At 40.4% G+C, this 22,744-nt stretch overlaps 1 protein-coding gene across 1 annotated transcript; it reads left to right on the top strand.

The window, feature by feature from the left end:
• Positions 1-1,865: 1,865 nt before the first annotated feature.
• Positions 1,866-22,274, top strand: rps6ka5 (ribosomal protein S6 kinase, polypeptide 5). The gene is made up of 17 exons (XM_038728667.1): positions 1,866-2,171; positions 5,228-5,299; positions 5,469-5,687; positions 5,942-6,057; positions 6,159-6,260; positions 7,014-7,097; positions 7,253-7,356; positions 7,453-7,603; positions 7,794-7,955; positions 9,274-9,399; positions 10,369-10,502; positions 11,496-11,589; positions 12,484-12,654; positions 12,967-13,158; positions 14,975-15,134; positions 16,011-16,174; positions 16,600-22,274. The coding sequence occupies exons 1-17, from the start codon at positions 2,102-2,104 to the stop codon at positions 16,891-16,893; spliced, it is 2,415 nt and encodes an 804-aa protein (XP_038584595.1). The 5' UTR covers positions 1,866-2,101; the 3' UTR covers positions 16,894-22,274.
• The last annotated feature ends 470 nt before the right edge of the window (positions 22,275-22,744 follow it).

The raw sequence follows: 22,744 nt of genomic DNA on the forward strand, positions 1-22,744 counted from the left end.
TATGCAAGAATGCATCACTCACAAGGGCTATTTTACTGCACAACTACTTGTAAATTTACAAGAAAAAGAGTTTTTCTCTGTCACTAAAAATACAACCCGCGACCCTGTACGCAGGACGACAAGACGAGCAAGGCGTACAAGACGAGTCAGTGCAGACATAAGAGAAGAGGTGGAGCTTTCAGACTGGCAGATATGAGGGACTGCAACAAAACCACTTTAAAGCACGCGTCATGTCACGTAAATGTCTGGTTTGTCCCCAATCTTTGAACAGAAGGAAGGATCTCATATCAGTAGTTGGTTGAGTAGCGCATGTGATTGCTGTTATTAAAATCTACATACCAGGCTTTCAATAGAGTACAGAGACTTTATTAACACAAGCACATCACATTTTTGACTTTGATCTCAGAGAATCCTTCAGTTTTTTTCATGTGAATTTTCGAGTATTTTCTTGTAAATTTATGACTTTAATCTCAGGGAATATCCATGTTTTTTCTCGTAAATGTGTATTTTAATCTCAGAAAATCTGAGTTTGCCCTACTATGCCATCATACTTTTGCTTGTAATGGAGTATTTTCCATTTATTGTAGCCTCAAAGGCTACAGAGCCGCTGATGGGCTCCAACTGCACAGCTGGTCCACTGCAAACAGAGTACTGTGTGTCTAGTGAGATAAACACAGTCCAAAAATTCCTTTCTTCTGGCTTTATGTTGTATAATTATTGTTCACTGTACAAGGATATTCAATTATTCATGCAAGAATCCATTACAGCAGTTCATGGATTTCACCACATAGCCAACATGTTCAGTCCCCAATACCTCACAGTAGCATTTTCTCGGCGGTGACACCCCGTGTACAAATTGGTGAACCACATTACATTGACCTTGTTTTGGGAAAATGGCTCCTACTACTATACACAGGGGTGCACGGTAGGCTATGTGATTTAAAGCTGAATGTCCCTGAAGTTCACTCCAGGTTTTAGGACAGGCAGGCATAATTATAGATCGATAATAAAGCATCAGCCATTCATCACCAGCAGCACTTTGCATTATTTTGCATTTTTTTCCTATAGGCCTAGCAGGTCAAAGCTTATATGACTCCCTGTATTGTGTGCACATCTCACTGTTGTCGCAAATGGAAACTCAAAATGAAAAAAACACAATAACCAAATCCACTTCAATGTATGATTTAATCATGATCTTAGTCTCTGGTAACTCTGATGTTTTCACCTCAACTAAGTGGAACTGATTATTTTCGATATATGCTGTCTCTCTGATAGGCGCTACCCCTGATGTTTTTACTTCAACTAATGGGAACTGATTATTTTCAAGAAATGCTGTCTGTCTTGCCCAATAATTTCCTGTTTCATACCACCATCTACTTTCACTGCGGCAAAACAAGATACTCTCAATTGCTGTTGGAAAATGTAAAGGCATTTCATTAAAGTAATTAAGCCTACCTTTTATTATAGACGTGTAAAGCACAAGTCACTCGAAACTACAGTTGGTTACTACTACAGTGGTTGGGGAAAGTACTTCTCCACTACTGTGCTGGCCTAGCCCTACTACTTCTCAGCTTGTTTTCTGAAATAAACAAGAACCTACTAAAGCACAATTTTGTATATATATATATATACATATAAATGTATATATATATATATATTCTGATTTGAACTTGGAATTAACTTTTTATGTGCAATAGATTGCATTTGAGTGTTTGCATGTCTGACCTTTGACATGGGCATGTACAAGGGACAACTGAAGGCAGCACCAGTTTTGAGGAAGGCAGGATCATGTGTCGCTTATACGAAAACATCCAATCGGGGGTCAGATTTTCACATAGCAACTCCAATCAGCGAAGAGGGACTGTGTGGTTGCGATGGTAGTGGTAGTGGTGGTGTGCTGGAAGAAGCAAGTGTTTCCTCTGGGCTTGCTTGCTGCTACGTTTTGTAGCAATATTCTGCCTGTATATCTGTTAAGTTTGGCGCATAAGTGTCAGGCGTTTAATGATCTTGCTTAACAATTGCATGTTAATATTGCACATTAGCTTGCGAGGTGAACGTAACCTTGTCTGAAAAGCATCTTTGAACATAATTGGAAATTACGATGCCATCCCCGATGGAGGGATCTTCCAGAGAAGGTGACCTCTTTACTGTGAAACATGAGCTGAAAAATGGTAAGTTATCTGCGAGCTGGTTTAACTTTTAATGCAGTCCGTTTTATTTGCCATTTATGTTTAGGGAGAGACACGTGCCCTGCAGAAACGTTAGCTGGCTAGCTTGGAAGAACCAACTGTCACTGTCAATGGGCATTTGTAGTGAGCGCTAACGTCAACGTTACTGGAGTGTAGAAATGGCAGAGGAAGGCTGACTGTCCTTATTACCTTTAAGGCTACAGCTAACTCGCCCAAACTAACGTTACCTAACCCATTTTACTAACGTTAGCTAAATGCTACATTACTTAACCGTGGTCAACCCAGGTAATAACATTAGCTTAAGCTAGTTGTTGACGTGTAACTAGGCTAAATCAAACCATCGACAGAGATTTTCAGTAAGTTTACGCCATTGTCAACGCCTTCACTTAACGTTTATGACTAAATGAGTTGGACATTGCTGTTAATGCTTGGATTTGTAAGCGGTCGCAGTTAACTTCTCCTTAGCCAGCGAAGAGTAGGCACAGCTGCAGTGCTGTGAAGTCACAAGATTAAGTTAAACGTTAGCTTGGTTTCATTGCTGCATGAAGTTATAGAGGGGTGAACGGAAACAGTACGTTAACGTTAGACACTGTTGGAGTCGTGTAATAATGGTAGACAGGTACATTTTTTCACGGTTCAACATCATCTTCAAGGTAAAACTGTGACGTTTATATTGGATCCTGCTGGCTCTTCGTTTTTGGGGGGGTGGGCAGTTTTACTGAATGATAGCACAAATTATTGATGACACGCACAAGCAGAATCTCACGACAGTAACGTTACTCCAAAAGGATCAACAGTTACACTACCTGAATATTTATGACTGAGACTTAGTACATGAGTATTAATGAGTGTTTGTTTCGAGTAGACTGGCAAGTCCATGGATTCAGTGCAGAGGGGAGAAGTTCGACACTGCCTCAGCTGAAAATGGTTAATAATGACACAGTGCTGCTGTTCAGGCTGCAACATGACTATGCTGCACCCCCATTTACTGCCCTGCCCTAAATATGCAGTCAGCCTAGTTGTCACTGGTTCTCGTTTTTGTGTTTTAGATTTCACACAGCATTTTAGCTGCTGGATCAACTTAACCCTCCTTTGGACCCTTGCTTAGCATTTGTGTCAGTGAAGACAATATAGCAAAATAAAAGGATCAACGTACCCACTGAGTCCATCCAGTCCATGCCAGACTTTTAAAATCATATTTACATATATTTTGCAACTATATTCTTCTCAAGCAGCGAAAAAGTGTTCACTGTGTCTCTTTTTTTTTTGTCCTGCCAGATGTGTGTTTTTGTATGAAAAAATTGATGTTTTGAATAATCTTAGGCATCCTTGTGTTGATGCTTTACACAAAAAACAACAGAATATTCACTTCTCCTGATGAACAACAGTTTGTTGAAAGGTAATTGTAACTAGTTGTTTGATTGTTCAGAAAACCAACACAAGTATACAATTTAAGGAAAGCTTTTTATTTTAAGGAAAATCGGCATTTCCGATTGCAGAGACCGAAGAGGTTCCTCTTATCAAGCAGTAAGGTATCATCTGGTTGGACACCTCTGTCAGTCTATTAATAAACACTGGAATCAGACTTGGCCTTGGTAGGGTGAGCTTGACAAGGGTGTTATGCAACCTGAACCTCTGACCTTAAATTTGAAGGACAGCGTTGTTGTTTTGAGATGACACGGTATGCACTCGAAGTGCAGCAGTTGCAGCATTTCTTCACGTGTGTAACAGGAGAAGCAGTGGAAAATATTAAATCAGCCGTTTTAATTGCTTAGTAGCCTATTTTTAAGAGTGTGAGACAGAAGGAATGTGTTCACTACAATGGACATGCATGTCCAAGAGCGTGCTACTACGCTCAGTCAGCTGTACTGGGACAGTGTGATTTAGAAAGACAGGAGGAGTCACTGACAGTGTGTGCTGAATTCACTGAAGAACACTGATGGAAGATAATGACCTTTTGCTGCTTAATGTAGCAAGTTTGCTTGCTGTTGCATATTTGAGACAAAGTAAAGAAGTGTAAGTCAGTTTTTTAGCACAAGACTTGCTTTCTTTAGATCTTTTATTTGCATAAAGGAGGTTTACTAATGATGCATGTCTGCAGTATCTGCACATATTTACTATTAAAGAAATTCACAATTGCAACATGCCCTGTGCTGCCAGTCTGCTGCTGCTGGCTCTGCGTTCATGGAACCACCTCCCAGACTTTCCCTACTGGTCCATTGTTTTAAATCACTTGCCCTCCAGTTTAAAGCCCATTTCTTCGATGCCGTTTTATCAAAATGAAATGCAGTAATACATTTATACCGTGGGCACTAGTTACAAAACAAAAAGTATAAAAGATTGTAAGGTGACGCAGTGTGCCTTCTGGTGTTCATGTCCACAGATTTTTAAAACCATGGCTAAATATGGCTGATCAGTTTCAAATGTATTTACAACTTGGCCGTATCAATATCTTGGCTGATTTTGGCTAGAGGCTGGTCATTGTATTCCTGAAATATCAGCCTGTTAGCTTGCTGGTTATCTAAATATTTTTAACCTTTTTATTACTTACAAGAAGCAACAGCTAAACTTTAGAGAAGGGCCATGATTAAAGGTACTCTAAAGCCAGACCCTTCGCTTTTATATTACAGTCTACCATGTATCTATACATACCTTTTATACCTTATACCTCATACCTTTACCTTTTATTAGTGAATACCTTGTAGATTGTGCTCATTTCTCCAGTGAGTTGTCTAATGTGGCACCAAAGGTAGGTGGGAGATTTATAAATCAACTGCAAACAGCAATTGCAGTTGCAAAGAGTAGGGCTGTCAGTGCAGGGAATATAAACATACATTTTCCCATGTAGCTGCTCATTGATATTGTGAAAATATACTTTCACACATCTTTTTCTAAGCGTGAATAACTTGTAAGAGAATACATACTCTCAAGTAACATGATGTTCATGCCTTTTTTATGTATTTTATCATTCAAGCCACATGTGTTTAGAGTGGTTTAACTGATTCTCTTTTAATATTGTATTTCTGCTCTGACTTCAGCCAACCTGACGGGCCATGTAGAGAGGGTGGGCATTGAAAACTTTGAGCTACTAAAGGTGCTGGGCACAGGAGGTGAGTAAGACTTTTGACCATTGTCTCGCCCTGTTTTCAACAGAACATGACTGCATTTGGATGATAGTTTGCATTACCGGTCTGGCATCTGATATCATGTGTCATTTCTATTTAACCCATTGCTCTGCACTGAACCTGGCCCTCTGTCTATGTGCATTTTAACCACCAGCATACGGCAAGGTGTTCCTGGTGAGGAAAGTGAGTGGTCATGATGCTGGGAAGCTGTATGCCATGAAGGTTTTGAAGAAGGCCACTATTGTACAAAAGGCAAAGACTGCTGAACACACACGGACGGAGCGTCAAGTGCTGGAACACATCCGGCAGTCTCCTTTCCTCGTCACACTTCACTACGCCTTCCAGACGGATACCAAGCTGCACCTCATTCTCGGTTAGGAATTTATGCGAAACTGCCTTTTGTGTGCTGCCTCATCTGTGTTATGTTTATACAAGCAAAATAAAAATCAGTAAAAGAATTCATGTTCGTTTTTAACCGAATGAAAGAAATGTATTTTCACCAGCAGAACGAATTAGTATCAGCAGAGAATAAAAGAAGTATTTCCCCTTCCCTATAAAAAAAATAAAAACTAACCAACATATTTTATTTTGGATGAAACTTGACATTTATGATATCTTCTATTATAGATTATGTGAATGGTGGGGAGCTTTTCACACATTTGGTGCAAAGGGTGCGATTTAAGGAGCAAGAAGTAGCCTTGTACAGTGGAGAGATTGTGTTGGCACTAGAACATCTACACAAGGTAACGCCCAGTTTCAACACAATCAAGACCTCATGGCTGTTGAGAAGTTATCTACTGCTGCTTGCACGCTTCGTGTTTCACTTGTCATTTTCTTGTCGTAGCTTGGGATTGTCTATCGGGACCTGAAACTTGAGAATATTCTTCTGGATTCAAGTGGTCATATAGTTCTGACAGACTTTGGGCTCAGTAAAGAATTTGATCAGGTACGGTATGTCTCAACTATGTGTGTTACAACCTGTCTATCCTTCAACACCTCAGGAGTATAAAATACTAATGGAAGCATAATTTCAAATGTATAATCAACTTCTTTTCTGAGAAATGGGGTCCTACTTAATCTCTCTATTGGATGTAATTTGATATTTTATCAGATGAGCTGAATTTTCAAGTGATAAACCCCTCATGAATAATGCCTAGAGATCTTTTTACGAACTTGGGAACTATGAGTTTTTAATGCTGAAGAGGCCCTGTAGAGATTTCTTGAAAACAAACCAAAGCTTTGTTTACATACAGTGTTACTTATCAAAACACATTTTTGTTTGTTCACTTGAGCTCTAGCAAATGTGGTGAATGCATTTATAAAACATTTGCAAAGATGATTTTTATTTAAAAGTTTGAAACCTCCTTGTTTACATTCATGTTTACCAGCAAGCAGTCTTTTTCTTTCCTGACTTTGTTGGCTCATTGCTGCATATATATTGTTGCCTTAACTGCCCACCTGTAGATCAGTGGAATAGTGTGAAAACAGGAATGTGTATAGTGTTGCCCGCATGCTTGAGACAAACACGATGTGGACCCACTCGTAGAAAAACTGCTCCACCACCTTGTTACAGAGAAATACTTGAGATTTGAAACCAGGTTGTTCAGGGGCTTTAATCTTGTACTGAATCTTGAATCATATATGCATCTTCTGTATTTTGTGATTCTAAAATGTGTCAATTGTGCATTTGTTAAAACAGATGGAAAGGGCATTTTCTGTATGTGGCACCATTGAATACATGGCTCCAGAAATTGTGGAAGGCGGAGAGTCTGGACATGACAAGGTAATTTGTAGTTTGTTTTAAGCTGTCTTCTATTCGATCAAATCAAGCAGCCCAGGCTCTCCACTCTGTGTTCCTGGATGCGTGTGCTCCCCAGTGAGATTTTTCTTTTAGTCTGTTAAGCCAAAGTCATGGCTGGGTGCTTTCATGCATTCCAGGCGGTGGACTGGTGGAGCCTCGGCGTGTTGATGTATGAGCTTTTGACTGGCGGCTCACCCTTCACCGTTGATGGAGATGAGAACTCGCACACAGACATTGCCAAGTATGGATTCTCTGTGATCATCAGCCACAGTTTTCAGCTAGCCTTCAGTTATATTCACTCTTACAACACTGACCATATCTGTCTCTCACATCACAGGAGGATTTCCAAAAAGGATCCTCCTTTCCCCAAAGATATGGGACCATTGGCCAAAGACCTCATCCAGCGGCTCCTCATCAAAGATCCAAAGAAGAGATTGGGCTCAGGTCCTAATGGTGCAGAGAATTTAAAAAAACACCCATTTTACCAGGTGGGTCTCACTGCCTGTTTTGAACGGTTCACAATATTTAGAAAAGCTAAAGCTGTTACTATACATAATGGGGCTGCTTTGAATGAGCAGCATTTAGGAAAGCTGGGAGTGTTTGTATAAGTCACGTTAATAAGGATGGGGATGAACCACAATGTTTCACTTTCTTTTTTTTCTTTTTTTTTAACTCTAGAAAATTAACTGGGAGGATTTGGCCGCTAAGAAGGTGCCTGCCCCGTTCAAGCCAGTGATTCGGGATGAGCTGGATGTCAGCAACTTCGCAGAAGAGTTCACAGAGATGGACCCCACCTACTCTCCTGCAGCTCTGCCTCAGAACTGTGACCGCATCTTCCAGGTGGGAGGGTGAACCAGACTTTTTTTTTTGTGTGTGTTGTGACTCATGGTTTTGTTGTTTACAGACAGGAACGTTTCCTTTGTGCTCCTTGCAGGACATTACACAGGATAACATCTATATTTGCATCTGCTTTGTGCTGATGTTTGTCTGGGCTTTGGTTGCAGGCAGTGTGAAATGTTGACACAGATGAAAAATCGCATTATGCATTATCTGCTTTTTGTCTGTGACTATATTTGACATACTCCACAGCAATTGAAGTAATCAAGTGAAGTTTTGAATGTCCTCAAAAGGTTGCTGTAAGTCAACATGAGTCTGTCTGTGTGCACTGGTATTCAAATTGACTAAAGGGTCTTTTATTGAAGTAATTGCTGCCATATGCAGCTCTTATTGAAGTAACAGATGTGAATGACTATTTTTGATGTAGCTTTGAACCATAATATGGCCCACAACTCCATGCCAGCTGATGGCTGTCTGATGTATTGCATGAAATTTCAACTCTGATTGCCTTCTGGATCCTTGAGCTCGGTAGATCAATAGATCCATTAACGGGCTTCTCTCATGGAATAAAAGGTTACACTTTGAGAGCATCACCACGTCTGTCTCGGTTACGCCTTCAGTCTTTGATTGCCAACTTCATCTTGGCTTTTTTCGCTCTCAGCTGCCATTCACATAGTCTGAAATTTTGTGGTCTTTATAATTTGCAAGCCTAGCAATCTCTGAGATAACGACAGCAATCCCAATTTTAAACCGTGCACTTGCTCCCCCACCGTGCCTCACAAAACAAAATTAAAATTGCATTAAGAGCGCCAAGATGTAATTTCACAGCAGAGCAATCAAATATTCAAGCCCGGCAATTTAGGGCATCTCATTCATTCAACATCCATCCTTCCGTCCATCCATGGCTGTCACTACATACCACACAGCTGTGTGTGTGTGTGTCGGTGAAAAAGGGAAAGAGAGATTAATGCCAGCTCAAAGCTTTGGGCTCCCCACAGCTGGAATTAAGCTGGCAGCGCTCCACAATGACAGGTCTAACAATAGGAACAGCTGGACAGCCGCTGTCACTCACAAATTAATAGAATTGGGTTTATTGTCAAGCTGACAAGCTGGTGAGCTGTAGAAACATTTAAAGAAAAATACGTAAGTTTTAAAGTAAATATGGATAAAAATGCTGGGGGGGATTTTAATGCTGCAATCTTTTCTGAGGCTGTGAACCGCAGCAATGGATGTTTCCTTTCCTTCTGTCCATATAGTCCAGCACTCACTTTAAGTCTTTGTAAAATGTAAACACCTTAAGTTCATGTGTCTCTGTGTGCAGGGCTACTCTTTCATGGCCCCCTCCATCCTATTTAAGAGGAATGTGGTGATGGACGACCCTGTCCAGCTGTGTGGGGGCTCTGACAGGCCAGGCTCTGCTGCGGTGGCCCGCAGCGCTATGATGAAGGTAAGATGAATGGGCTTGGATCCCCCTGTACAAACACACTTAAGCTAATAGCTGCTGTCACATACAAACGAGATTCTTACCTCCTCTCCATTCCACTACAATCTTTATTCTACTGTACTTGTTTTACTGCAATCAGTTTTCAGGCATGAGTCTGTTTTATTTAATGATGTTTGTTCATGAATGCACTTGTGTTTCTGTGCAAGGAAGCAGTGCATTGCCTTTTGTACACTCACTGGGTTTGTAGCTTTGTCATCACCATACTGGTTACCTGCTGGTGTAGAGATTTCAGAAACTTTGCCATTTTCAAGATTTGTTATCAGGTTTGTTATATTGCAGATACAGATTATAGTTAATCATTTAATGCTGTTCAGTCTAGGCCAAACACCTTTTTAGTAATGTTTGGCTAATCAACAAAATGCTGGGATATTAAATAGAATTTTCGTAAAAAGAAAATCAGCATTTTGGCGTTCATTTATAACTTGGGTCATAGCCTACTTATATCCTTTAGTGCTTACTTTAGAAAGTTTCAGCCGAGCACTCAGGCAAGAATGTGCTCCAAATATGCACAGAATTCCAGTAAAGCCTGAGCTCGCTGTGCTTTACAGGTTTTCTTGCCATTTTCTCTCACAAACAGAAAGCTAGTTAACGGTCTTGTCTTGTTGTGATATTCAGTATTGAGATATCTGTGTCTGTGTACCTTAGCCCCGTTTGCCACTTCCACGTTTCTCTTTTTTATGCAAATTCATTTTTAAAACATTGCACAACAAGAGAGCTTCCTCATACTGCTGCAGATCACTCTGTGGTGAAATACTTAACAAAGCAGTATTATCACACATCGTGTGTGTGTGTGTGTGTGTGTGTATATATATATATATATATATATATATATATATATATATATATGACAGATATAAATTTTAAGAGGCATCGCCAAACAACTTGCTTGTGTCCACTGTTCCCCTGCTGCAGGACTCTCCTTTCTATATGAGTTATGAGATGGACCTGAGGGACAGTGTTCTGGGAGAGGGTAGCTTCTCCATCTGCAGACGGTGCACACACAAGAAGACTGGACAGAAATATGCAGTCAAGATTGTCAGCAAGAGGTACAATCTTGCGGCCTGCTTGCTCAGATGTCTTTCTCAACCCAAATGCTTTTGACTGTGTGATGTTGATAGTTTGACCGGATAAATCAGTTGGCCACCATCCTCTTCTCCCTGGCAGAAATTGGACCCTTGTCAGCAACTCTAAACAACAATCATATAAAAAAAAATCAAATAAATGTTCTGTTAAACTGATGAATCCAAAATAATGTCATAACTTGACATGATTACATAATTTCTTAGATTGTATTTGCTGTATCACTCTGTGTAAGGTTGCCAGATGTTGGCTGAATAAATGTAAATACATTTTTGCTCACAAACATACTTCTTTTTGCTGGCAACTGCTACAAAATAAGCTTTGATCATGTGTTTTGACTGCAGTCCTACACTACACTCCTCCACTGACAGCGTGGCACCAATTATTATGGCTCTAAAAAGAGGCGACAGTCCTCCTGACACAAACGCATGTTCCTGAAATCTAGACATTCAGGAAGTAAATCACAGCACCACATTGTTTTCTAACCGTGCATCAGTGAGGTTGCAGAGCAAAACTGCACTTAAACATTTATAGAAATGCCTCTGAATTAAAAATGTGAGAACATTTCAGAACTGAAACTTGTGGGCAACTTGAAGTGATTTGTAGGAAAACCAAGCTGAAGAAAATGCCAACCCAACACAACTCACTGTCAAAAAATGACATTGTACAAATGTCATACAAAAAGTAGAATGTTAATGAGTGCTAGATGAACTGGCTGGGGACATTCTGTCTTTTCTAAAACCTGCATTTGCTTCTCTTGGTACATACTGTTTATTTGCTAATGTGTAATGCAAAAGCACACCTCTCTAATTCATTATGATTACCCACTTTAGATCAAAATGGCAAATGAAGGAGACAAAAACTGCCTTGAAAAGTCCATTTCTCACTCTGCTGTGTATGTGTGTATTTATGTTGTATTTTGTGACAGTGATCTGGCTTCCTGCTTGTGTTTGCTGTAGGATGGAGGCACAGACTCAGCGGGAAATCGCAGCCCTGAAGCTCTGCGATGGCCACCCTAACATTGTCAAGTTACATGAAATTTACCACGACCAGGTATGGTTACCTTTCCCACCATAAATTCTGTTTTGCAGGGCTCTCTGTTGATCCTGTGGAGACCGCAGCCCTATTGAGTCCTGGAACTGGAACAAGGCAGATTAATGGGAAAGCTTGAAGCGCTCAAGGTCTTTGTCTATCTCTTCATGTATTGTCCCATGAACATCCCTCTGTGTGTTTGATATTTCACACCAAATGTATTTTAAACTGCAGCTGTACAAACATCCATTTTGTACCACTGAATAGAAACAACCTAGATTTACTTGTGTTGCTAATTGAGCCTCACACTCAAACCAAACTAAGTGTGCATGTGTTACAACTGAAGTTTACCTCAGTTATTGGGAAGGTGTGTCCATGTGGCTGACTGTGTACAGGTTCATTAGCATCGGTCCTTCAAGCCCAGGAGCACCACTTTAGTCCTGATGAGCTCAGTGTGGTTATTACTGTACCTCAGAGGCCTGTGACCCAGATCAAAGCAGCGCTGCCTCGCCTCTCCTCAACCGAATTCTGCCTTTGTTCTTGAGACCCAGCACTAATGAGAAACTCTACCCTGCTGCCCAAACACATTATTCCCTTCCCACTTTGTTTGGCCTCTTTCACTTTTACTCAATGCCATTATGGTTTGATCTTTCCAGCATGGGATCAAGGATGGGCTGCTTTTGCTATATTTATTATGCAACAACAACAAAAAAAATCTCATCCACCCTTTCAACATTCAGCTGTTTTCCACTTCAAGCTGTGAAAGCCAGATTTACTATACATTACTGCAAAACCCATATTCTGCGACACACTCTGAAATAGTATAGTAGGTGCAAACATTGCTGTAGGTTAGAAATGGGTGTAACAGTGGGTGGTGAGCAGTGTAAATATATTATGTGTGTGTCTTTGCTGTAGCTCCACACGTACCTGGTTCTGGAGCTGCTTGGTGGAGGGGAGCTGCTGGAGAGGATCCGCCGAAAGCAACATTTCAGCGAAACAGAGGCCAGCCGCATCATGCGAAAACTGGTGTCGGCTGTCAGTCACATGCACGATGTAGGAGTGGTGCACAGGGACCTTAAACCGGAGGTATTGGACATACATTCAGTAGGACTACTGCTAGAAATTCTTTTCTGTCTGAGCTCAGTTTGTATCTTTGTGATAAATACAAACAGCCTGTATCATACGCTTTAAAAAGAATTACTGTGTTTTTCTGAACTTTGTATGATCTGTCGTATCACCATTCTGACTCTGCAATCTTCTACAAAACAAGAGTAAAATTGTTTGACCCTAACATGGGTCAAAAGTACCTGGTCTTGATGTCCAATTTAGCTCTTGAGTGGACCAGTTTTGCAGAGCAGAGAGAAATGATTGCTGTTCGTGTCTCCAATTGATTCGTAGAACCTGCTCTTCACAGACGAGAGTGAGAACTCGGAGATAAAAATCATAGACTTTGGCTTTGCTCGCCTCAAACCACCAGACAATCAGCTCCTGAAGACTCCCTGCTTCACCCTGCAGTACGCAGCGCCAGAGATTCTCAAATATGACGGCTACGATGAGTCCTGTGACCTGTGGAGTCTGGGGGTCATTCTGGTGAGTGGGTGTGGGACGGCAGAGCTGTGCTCAGGTTAAAATAAAATAATGGTAGTTGGACTGATGGATGTTTTTTTTTTTTTTTTTCTTTTTTGCTTAAATTGGATCATTTTGAGTTTTTTGACTATTTATCGAATTGAGAAAGCAATCTCGGTGCTTCCCTTTGGAATCTGGTAACTTCTGATGGGCATTTATGATTACTCACTAATTGAATCAATAAAGAAAATATTTATTATTGGGAACATTAATCCAAGTAATGGTCACTGCTGTTAATTCACTCTCTCAGTCACATGGGAAGACCAGTCTGTCTCTCTCAAAAGTAAAGTATATTATACATTATGATAGGGCTGTAGATTTCAATAGCATGATCAAGTGAAAAGTTACTTAGGATACTTACAGAATTACACCCAGAGCTCTCACTTAATGCTGTTGAAATAATGCTGCTCAGTCAGGAATAGGACTAAAGAACAGATCATTGATTAGCCCTATTCAGGAGCAACGTCATTGTAACTGCACATTCTTAACAAGTACAGGCCTATTTTCCACAATACCCTCAGGAAAGTGACCTGATTATATAAATTTGTGATTTATAAAAATCTTTTCAAAATCCACAGCTTGAAGCTCCACTTTAAAGTTTTTTTTCATAGTACTGTTAACTAAAGAATTTCTAAAACCAAATTAACATTTAATCATGAGCTCTATACAATATTGATTTGTTGACGTTATCCATTTTATGGATTAAACATTTGCTGCAGGCCATTCTGATTAAGCAATCATCTGTTATTTCAACAGATTCTGGCTGTGTTTAGGCTTTCAGTGTGCGTGTGTAGTAGAGGGGTGCTTTTGCGTGTGAATGCACACACATAAATGTATGTATGCATGTGTGTGCATCTTCTGTTTAATCAGTACTGCATGATACTCATCTCCATCTCTCGTTCAGCGCTACAACCCTCAGCATCCTGTGGTGAGCTGACACAGTTTAAACGCTCACCACAGAGTGAAGAGCAACCAGCCCAGCTCTCAGAACTGGTTAAGGCGGTGATGCTGCTTCCCAGTAGCAGAAATGTCATCCTAATTCAACCTTTTGCTGTGTAGAGGAGGAATATTAAAAGGAGAGGTAGAGAAGAGATGGAGAGGGCACATAGGGGGGTGGTGGAGAGTTGAGAGAGAGATTTCTGTACTTTGCCAGTCATCCATACAGAGCCTGGGCTCTTGTGCAAGTGCTGTTTCACACCGTCGCCCCCTGGGGGGATATGGGAGTAGTGTGTCTCATGGAGCTTTGATGAAATGGCTACTGACAAGCTGTGTGCACAATGCCCTGAGAGCAAAGTGAGCCAACAGGGAGAGGGAGGGAGAGCGAGGAAGAGATCAGGGTACGACAGATCCTCCACTGCCAAAAGGGCTGTACCCAACTTCTGTCATTTAAATGGGGAATCTGGACGCAGATGTAAGCAGGCCAAGGTGAGCGTATCCTGTTCATTCAGCTGAGTACATGCCGCTCTTCTGTTTAGTGCTGGTTCAGCCACGGTCAACAACATGCAGCAGAACAATTAAAAAATGTGAACAGTCGTGATCGGTTAAGAGCTCCTCTAAAGCATGTTATTTTAATAGCAGATGTGTTTTAACACTTATGTCTAGTTTCTTTCCCAGCTCATTGTAGGCAAACCGGTTAACAAAAACAAGCACTTAGCATTTTCTGTGCCACACTGACTGTGCAAAATGTTTAGATTCGATTTACGGTGTGGATATTTAAACCTGGAAAGAGTATTCGTGGTGTTTTGAAAGCAGATTGTGTGTTTTTCCTGTGTGTTTGCAGTACACCATGCTGTCTGGCCAGGTTCCTTTTCAATGTCAGGAGAAGAGCCTGACCCACACCAGTGCTGAGGAAATCATGAAGAAAATCAAACAGGGGGACTTCTCTTTTGAAGGCGAGGCCTGGAGAAATGTGTCCCAGCAGGCCAAGGACCTTATACAAGGCGAGGATGTATCTGGTGGCTTGTTTTAAGTCTGATGTCTTAAAGGTGGAGTATGCGATTCTGGTGAAATCCAATACCATGACAGAAACCATGATATAGAGTGAATAACAACACAGCAAGTAATGTAACTACCATTACCTAAGTTGTGGGTGAGCAAACTGCCGGTACACTTGCTGCTGCGAAGCTAAAATGCAGAGAGGATGAGACGGTCCCAGAGCCAGCACACCAGCTCTAGACAGCGACACTCACAACTCTCCTGCTACTATAGCTAACATCACAACAACAGCATGTCTTGGTGAACTAGAAAATAAGCTGAATGTCCATGGACAAGTCATTTAACCTCATCTGACACACAAATCATGGATGCAATAGCTGGAATAGTGTTGTGTGGTCAAGTCCAGGCCACGTTGTTTTTTTCCGATTTACAAACACCAGCAAGCTGACTGTGAAGAGCTAGTCGTTGACTTTGACCAAAAGACGTGCATTGGATTAAAATCGCATACCCCACCTTCAAACCATGCTAGAAAATTTTCTTAAGTTAAAGAGATGTTATGTCACATTGACTCTGTGGTACATTTTTAGTGTATTAATGACAAAGTTGTAAGATTTTAGAGGACATTTCACAGGACAAGTGTGTATCTAATTGGCTAAAATATTTTAATTGCAATAAATTATGAGACCACATGACTATTGCATCTAGACCATACAAATTACAGAAAACAACACAAACTTAAATTTAGTTGTGTATATAGAGTTGGCCAGCCACACAAAGTAGCTCACAGTCACTGACGAGGAAATCAGTTCCTCGTTGTGGCTCACCTCCTCACTTGCGTATTAAGAGCACTAAAGGTAATTATCTGTGTGTTGCTCCTGCAGAGCTGCTCACGGTGGACCCAAATAAGAGGATTAAGATGTGTGGCCTACGTTACAATGCCTGGCTCCAGGACGACAGTCAGCTGTCTTCCAACCCGCTCATGACCCCGGACATTCTCGGCTCCTCCACTGCCTCCGTCCACACTTACGTCAAAGCTACCTTTAATGTAAGTAATGAGCGTAAGTCAGGAATTCTCAAACTTTCGTCTTCCTGTAAAATGTGGGTTGTATTGAACAATTGCTGCTGCTCATGGACTGCACAGAAGCCACTGTTAAACCTATACCGACTTGAGAGCCAAAATATATAGATTATTAACATTATGTTGAAATCATCAGTCACATAACCAATTAAGCAAAAAACAGAAAACGTATATTTAAAAAATATTTTAATAATTAATCAATCCTTTAAGTACTTTTTCAAACAAAAATATCAGACGTTCATTTGTTACAGATTCTCAGTTTTGCTTCTTTGCTTTGTCTTTTTTGGACTGTTGATAGACAAAACAAGATGTCTTAAGATATCAGTGAGAGCTTTGAGAGGGGATTAATCATTCATAACTGTCTAACCAGTTCCCCCCTTTTTTTGTCCCAGGCATTTAACAAATGTAAGCGGGAAGGTTTTCGCCTACAGACGGTGGACAAGGCGCCACTAGCCAAGAGGAGGAAGATGAAAAAGACGAGTACCAGCACAGAGACCCGCAGCAGTTCCAGTGAGAGCACCCATTCCTCGTCGTCCTCTTCCCAGTCTCAAGAGAAGACTTTTCCAGGGGGCGACACTAACCCGCAGCCCTCCAAAAGCACACCTGTCAGCACACCAGTGGCCCTGGGAACAGACTCTGAGCACCAACCAGCGCATCCAGCCTTTCACTTCTCAGAAGGACAGTGAGACAGCAAAATGAAAAGGGAGAATTAGACAGTTTCATAAACCGTTGGATGTCTTGGACCAGTGTAGAGACAGCTCTCTTCTCTTTCTCTCTGTCCCTGGCAGCTCTTTGCCTCTGGCTCAATTGCATGGACGTTCGCACGTGTCCAAAACCAAGCATGCAGCAAGAGCAGCAACCGTCACCTCAATATCAATCAATCAATCAATCAATCATCATTAGCAATAGCCTATCCCTTTTCTGTCTCTCTCACTTTCACACGGACTGTTTCAATCAGGGACTGGACCAGGAAGAAGTTGTCAACGGTGTCCAGAATGAAAAAGGGCTGCCCTACTGCCCCAAGTCCAGACAGACAGTGGAGAGACATATTCGGTCTCGTCATAAAACAGCTTACTCTGTCTGCTCCATTTACCTGTCTTTGTAAATGCCTCCAGGGGTTTTAAAGGGAGAGTCGTAGTGTTTACACCATGGATGCTTTGTATTTTTTTGTCAAAGGGAGAGAAGAAAAGCAATGTGCCGCATCGCAATGTAAAGTCGGTCCACTTCTCTTTTCTGGGAAGTCTCTGCAAGATGGAGCAGGGTATTTATATGTGAATTTTACAGACTGCAATTTATTTATGATAAGCTATATTGTTAACTTATTTATGGTTCAGACTGATCTGAAAAGAAATAATGGATACAGTGAGTCTTCAAAAAAAAAAAAGACGTTTTGTGTATGTGTATGTTTTTCCCAATCAGCTAAAAAGACTGTTTTCATGTGGTCTGATTGCTGTTTAAACTTCTTTGTAAGTAGGTTACTGAGACACAGTTAAGTAGATATGGTAAGACTACTATAGGCAAGAAGAGATTAACACCATTGGCTACTGGTTAATGGTTTGTCAAATTTATGTAACCAAAGTCCTTTGAATTATTTAAGGAGTCTGGTGAATGTTACAATTGAACTGCAACTGTGTCCAGTGGTCAAAAAAAATCCTTGTTCATAAGGGTTAAAGAAGCAAACATGTGAACATCTTTTTGTAGGAACAACCAAATTTGGATATAGTGTTCAGCCAAATCTGTGGCTTTATTGTTGTATGGGGAACACTGCTGCCTATGGGGATGTGACCCCACAAGAAGCGCTATATTTAGACTTATGTTTCCCTCTGATGTGGGAGTATGGTTACTTCAAGGCTCAGCATTGCTGCTGTTCCACATTCTCTGATCCTCAAGTCAGTATTTAGCCCAGCAGTGGATTTGCCTTGTGTGGTGCAGGACTTAATTGTCTCATTATCACTACAACCAATTGGATTGAGCAGAATGCCCCAAATGGAAAATTCAGATCAGCTTAGTTCGAGGTGAATGCGTCAAGATGCCAACGGGCAGCTTCAAGTGGTTTCCTTTTCAGATAAAACAAGATTATTTTAAAATGGAAAGATTTATGTGCCAAAAATGCAATTAAATCAGGTAATGGACAGGTGTGAGCTTATGATTTAAGGGGTGGTGATACTTTAGGACATTTTAAGGCAACATAGGGCCCCTTGTGTTACTGCCTTAAGTCTTAAACATACTGCAAAATGATCTACCCTTCATGATAAAGTTCCTGAGGACAGACCTCAAACAAACACTCTTTTACTTTTGACACCATCCCTTGCTCTATTTAACAAGTTGTACTGCATGACTGAAATGGTGATTTTTGCAGTGTTACAGCTCTCACTTTCAGGCAGATATCTGGTTAGTATGAAGTCCCCAGTGCATGATGTAAACTGAAGCATCAACCTCTTCTTTTAATTTATTTTTATTAGCTTTTATTTGGCAGATCCTTAATTGATTTAATGTGAGTTTGTTTACTTGCATATTTAAATATACTTGATTTAATTCAGGACTTTGAATTTTTGCTGTTTTGAGGTATATGGATGTAAACACCAAAACCCTTTTTACAATAGCCTGAATATTGTAATGTTCCAATGTTACAATACTGGTGTTAGCCAGGATAGTTAGGCAAGTAAATACCATGCTCTGTGAATTGTTTTTTGCAAGTGTGTGTTAGTCTGTTTCCATGGTAATAGTTGAAATACTGTATTCTGTTGATGTACAGCAGTATTTGTGTTCAGTATGTGAAGCTGCCTGGAAACAGTTTCTCCTGCTAAATCAGGATACAAATCCTTAGTTGGACTACTGTGTGCATTTAGATACACTCCCTCATCTTCTTCCATTTCAGTGCACTCTGAATCTGAACCAAAGCATTAACTTCAAGGTAGCTGCTCTACGCTGCATGAGATATTTCCTTTCATGCAAATATGCAAAGAAATGCTTCATATATCACGGTTTCTGTTTGTTTTTCTCCAAATGGTGAAATATGTTAGATGTTACTAGCTTAGGTAATTTTGTGACCGCGTACAATGTGTTTCTTCAGAGATTCTTTTTAGGGTCTATAATTTCCATATCCAGCACATTATCATGCTCAAAACTATGCATTCTCTTTGTTGTTGTGTTGCTTACGCCATTTCAAAGACCTCATCAAATGGGTCTGAACATAGTGCTTAAAAGGGTGCATCATGATGTACATATACTGTACTTTTACCCTCATAGTGTCAGCCACAATAGAAATAGCAAAGCAGGATCCTCTGCCTGTTTAAAAGGAATGGAATCCTTGGAGCTAAACACTACAAAGCTCTTGTCTAACTTAGTTCGCATGAGTTCCCTGTTGCTGCCTCATTAAGCCTCTTTTCTTTTGTTTGGGTGTATTAATAGCTCAAGTGGAGGAAGAGGAAAAGTGTCCTATATTGAGCTCCCCTCTGGGAGCCAGGCTCTATTAGCTGATAGTGGGCTGCAGTGCTGTTTGTTCCAAAGAAAATACCATACTCCACTCACTGCCTCTGTGGAACCTAGCTCACTTTTCTTTGTAGGGAAAAAAAATAAGGAACGGGTTTGTTTAGTACCAGTGTCTCTTGGGGCTGATTTCCAAAGTAGGTTGTCCCCCCTTTGATGAACAGCTTGTTCAGTGTGCCACTATGAGAGAGGGAGGGGATTTGCCATCCTGTTGTCTTTGATACATGTTTTTGTTGATTCCCTGGGTTTTGAATGAACGTTCCTTCTCTGCCTACAGTGCTTCCTCTTTTTTGCTTCTCTCTGAATTGAGGTTGAAAGCTCCCCTACCTGATAAGCTTTACTGTGTACCTTTTTGCAACATTAATTAGAGGGCTGGTAGCTTTAACTGTTTTGTATAAATCAGTGACTGCTGTTGTGCATTGTAGAGTCAAAAGATTGGACTTTGGATGTCCCTGTGTGCTTCTATACTGGTGTCATGTATGTGCTTATGAGTAAGATGTGGGTCCCCATACTGTACATAAAGTACATCGTGCTTTGAAAGCACAGCTTCTCAGTTAAGGTGCTTTTCTGCATATATTGTCTGTGAAAGTGATTTTGGTGGTTCATTTTGGTTAGATTTTAGTATGGGATCATGTGGAGCTGTCCACGGTGCTGAAGTGGCAAAACCTCTGGTGGTGCTGCAAAAACAAGTGGCTTTCCACAATGACCTGTAATAATGTGATCCCTTTTAAAGCAGTGATTGCCAACCAGGAATGCTTGTACCCCAGGGGTTACTTTTGCAGTTGCCGGGGGGGTTACCTAGCTCTTAAAAGGAGGAAAACAAATTCACAAATTTGATTACACATTGGTATGAGGATGATCTTAAAGGGGAACTCCACCGTTTTCTCCATCAAAGTCTCTTTACAGGTCTCAGTAAGTACTACTGCATATCTGAAAAAAAATGTTCTATAAAGCCTTTACATTTCAGTGGAGTTTAAAAGAAGTGAGCTTACCAGACCTTTATAGCCTACTGCTCATCTCTACTTTGCCTGAGGTAGCACAACACACCTGAATCTCTATCCCAACTGTTGGTGGTCGAGTTGCAATGTGGGCACCAGGTTTTGAAAAGAAAGCAAAATTAAAAAGACAGATCTCTAGTTCTGCTGCATTTATTTAAATACTTCTTTCAACTGTCGATGATCAGTGACAGTGTTATAGGAGTGCAATTCAAATTGGTGACAAAACAAGTCTAAGCAATATTAAGTTTTATGTAGCTAATAGTGTTAAATGACATCCAGATTTATATCAACTTGTGTAGACTGGTAACTTCAAAATAAAAAGGTTGGGAACCACCGCTGTAACGGTTCGCTTTACAGAAATTACAAACATGCCGAGAATGTCTTCTCTGCTTCTCAGTAGTTTCAATGTAAATTGGTGTCATGGTGAGTGGATTATCTAAAGTTGCCCGGGCGTTGTTTCTGGAAAACTTTTAAATATTATTTTTCAATGCTCACAGTGTTGCAAAAAACCTCTATCATATTTGGGCCGCAGAAGGAATTTCATACTTATGTCACAACCAAAGCTAGATACCCCTCATAAGAAGATACTTTTTTTGGGGAATTTGAATCTGTATCTGTACCCCTTCCAGAGAGGTCGAAGCACGTGTGAATGAATGACATTTTTGTCTTGCTCAAAGACGCTTCAGCAGGTTGGGCGCCTGCCAACATTGGAACATCCGATTTTGAATTTAGTAGGCTTACTCCACCTAGTATTGCTCTGTTGTTGACAGAAAAGGTGTCACGAAGAGGTTGCAAGTTATAAAGGGATGTCATTGAGTGCTCATGCCAAGCTGCCACTTCAGGCATTATCATACTCCTCATATCATAGTCGCAACCACAGCCATAACCATGATGCATGTGCTACCGCTTCATTCCTGTCAATATTTTTTTTTCTTTTTGATCATATCATATTGTTACTGAAGTATGTCCAAAAAATGTACTGTAGCAGTGAATCCCTTTTGAGATTGGTCAATATTAAACTGTTTCAAAACACGAAGTCAAGCTTTAAGGGCAAAACTTGCACTTGTATGTTCTTTTTAATCATGCAATTTATTTTATTTTTTTGTAAAAGGAAAAAGTTTCCTCTGACTTTGTGCCCGTCCAAATGTTTCAACATTCATCTGTCTGTTTGTGTTGATGGCTGTTGTCCAACAATTCTAAGTAGTACTAAAATAGAAAACCTCAACACCGGATAGTACTTTTACAGCAAGGATATACCATGTGCATACCTGCTTTTTTAGGGCACTGTGAACATCATCACGCAGGGCTTTAGGCCCACCATGAGGAAAAACCTTGATTTGCGTCAATAAATGCTTTACTTGCTGGCTGAATACATCTGTACATTTAATAACCTGATACCAGTCATGATGAGTCTTTGAATAGATCCTTGATGTCATTGTGTTTTCAAGTGTATTTACATCATTACTGAAGGTATTTTGTGATACCAGGATTTGTGTGTATGAGTTGTCAGAAGGACATTAAATGTGCGATGTTCCTGTTCATTTATTGATCTCTACTAATAAAATTAGGTACAAAGCTTTTCATATTTAAAAATGGTATTTTAATTTAATAATAATTTTAAAGGCATGTTGGGAGACTATTCCCACAGGCAGCCTCTAGATGGCACTGTTTAATAAAGTTCCACTACTGGAACAGTTTACTGTGCAGCATGAACTCTATTGAGACTTTATTTATAGATATGATGAATCCAATATAAGATTGTGTTAAATTTGCTAGAAAAACTGTCATATCACGATTTATATCTATGAACCGGGTCAGTTAGATGTATGTTTATAACCAAAATTAGGTCTCAAAACGTGAACGTAAAGTTCTGTAAATGTGCAGTTACATATTTTTATGCTCTGATTAAAATAGTCATGTGCAGTGGACCTGACCAAAGGTTTCCAATCTCTTTTAAAGAGTGATTATAAGATGCATATTTAATACTGAATGACAAATAAACTAGTGTGAGACTTGTCCATCTGAGGATAATTAGGGGATTAGAAATAAT

Source organism: Micropterus salmoides, unplaced genomic scaffold (assembly GCF_014851395.1).
Source record: "Micropterus salmoides isolate LMB-PRFRI ecotype aquatic unplaced genomic scaffold, ASM1485139v1 Ms_hic_scaffold_19, whole genome shotgun sequence".
NCBI lineage: Eukaryota > Metazoa > Chordata > Actinopteri > Centrarchiformes > Centrarchidae > Micropterus > Micropterus salmoides.

Coding starts and splice junctions, on each gene's coding strand:
- rps6ka5 (XM_038728667.1), top strand. CDS start 2,102: ATGCCATCCCCGATGGAGGGATCTTCCAGAGAAGGTGACCTCTTTACT. Junction 5,300..5,468: donor AAAGGTGCTGGGCACAGGAG/GTGAGTAAGACT, acceptor TTTAACCACCAG/CATACGGCAAGGTGTTCCTG. Junction 11,590..12,483: donor ATGAAATTTACCACGACCAG/GTATGGTTACCT, acceptor TCTTTGCTGTAG/CTCCACACGTACCTGGTTCT.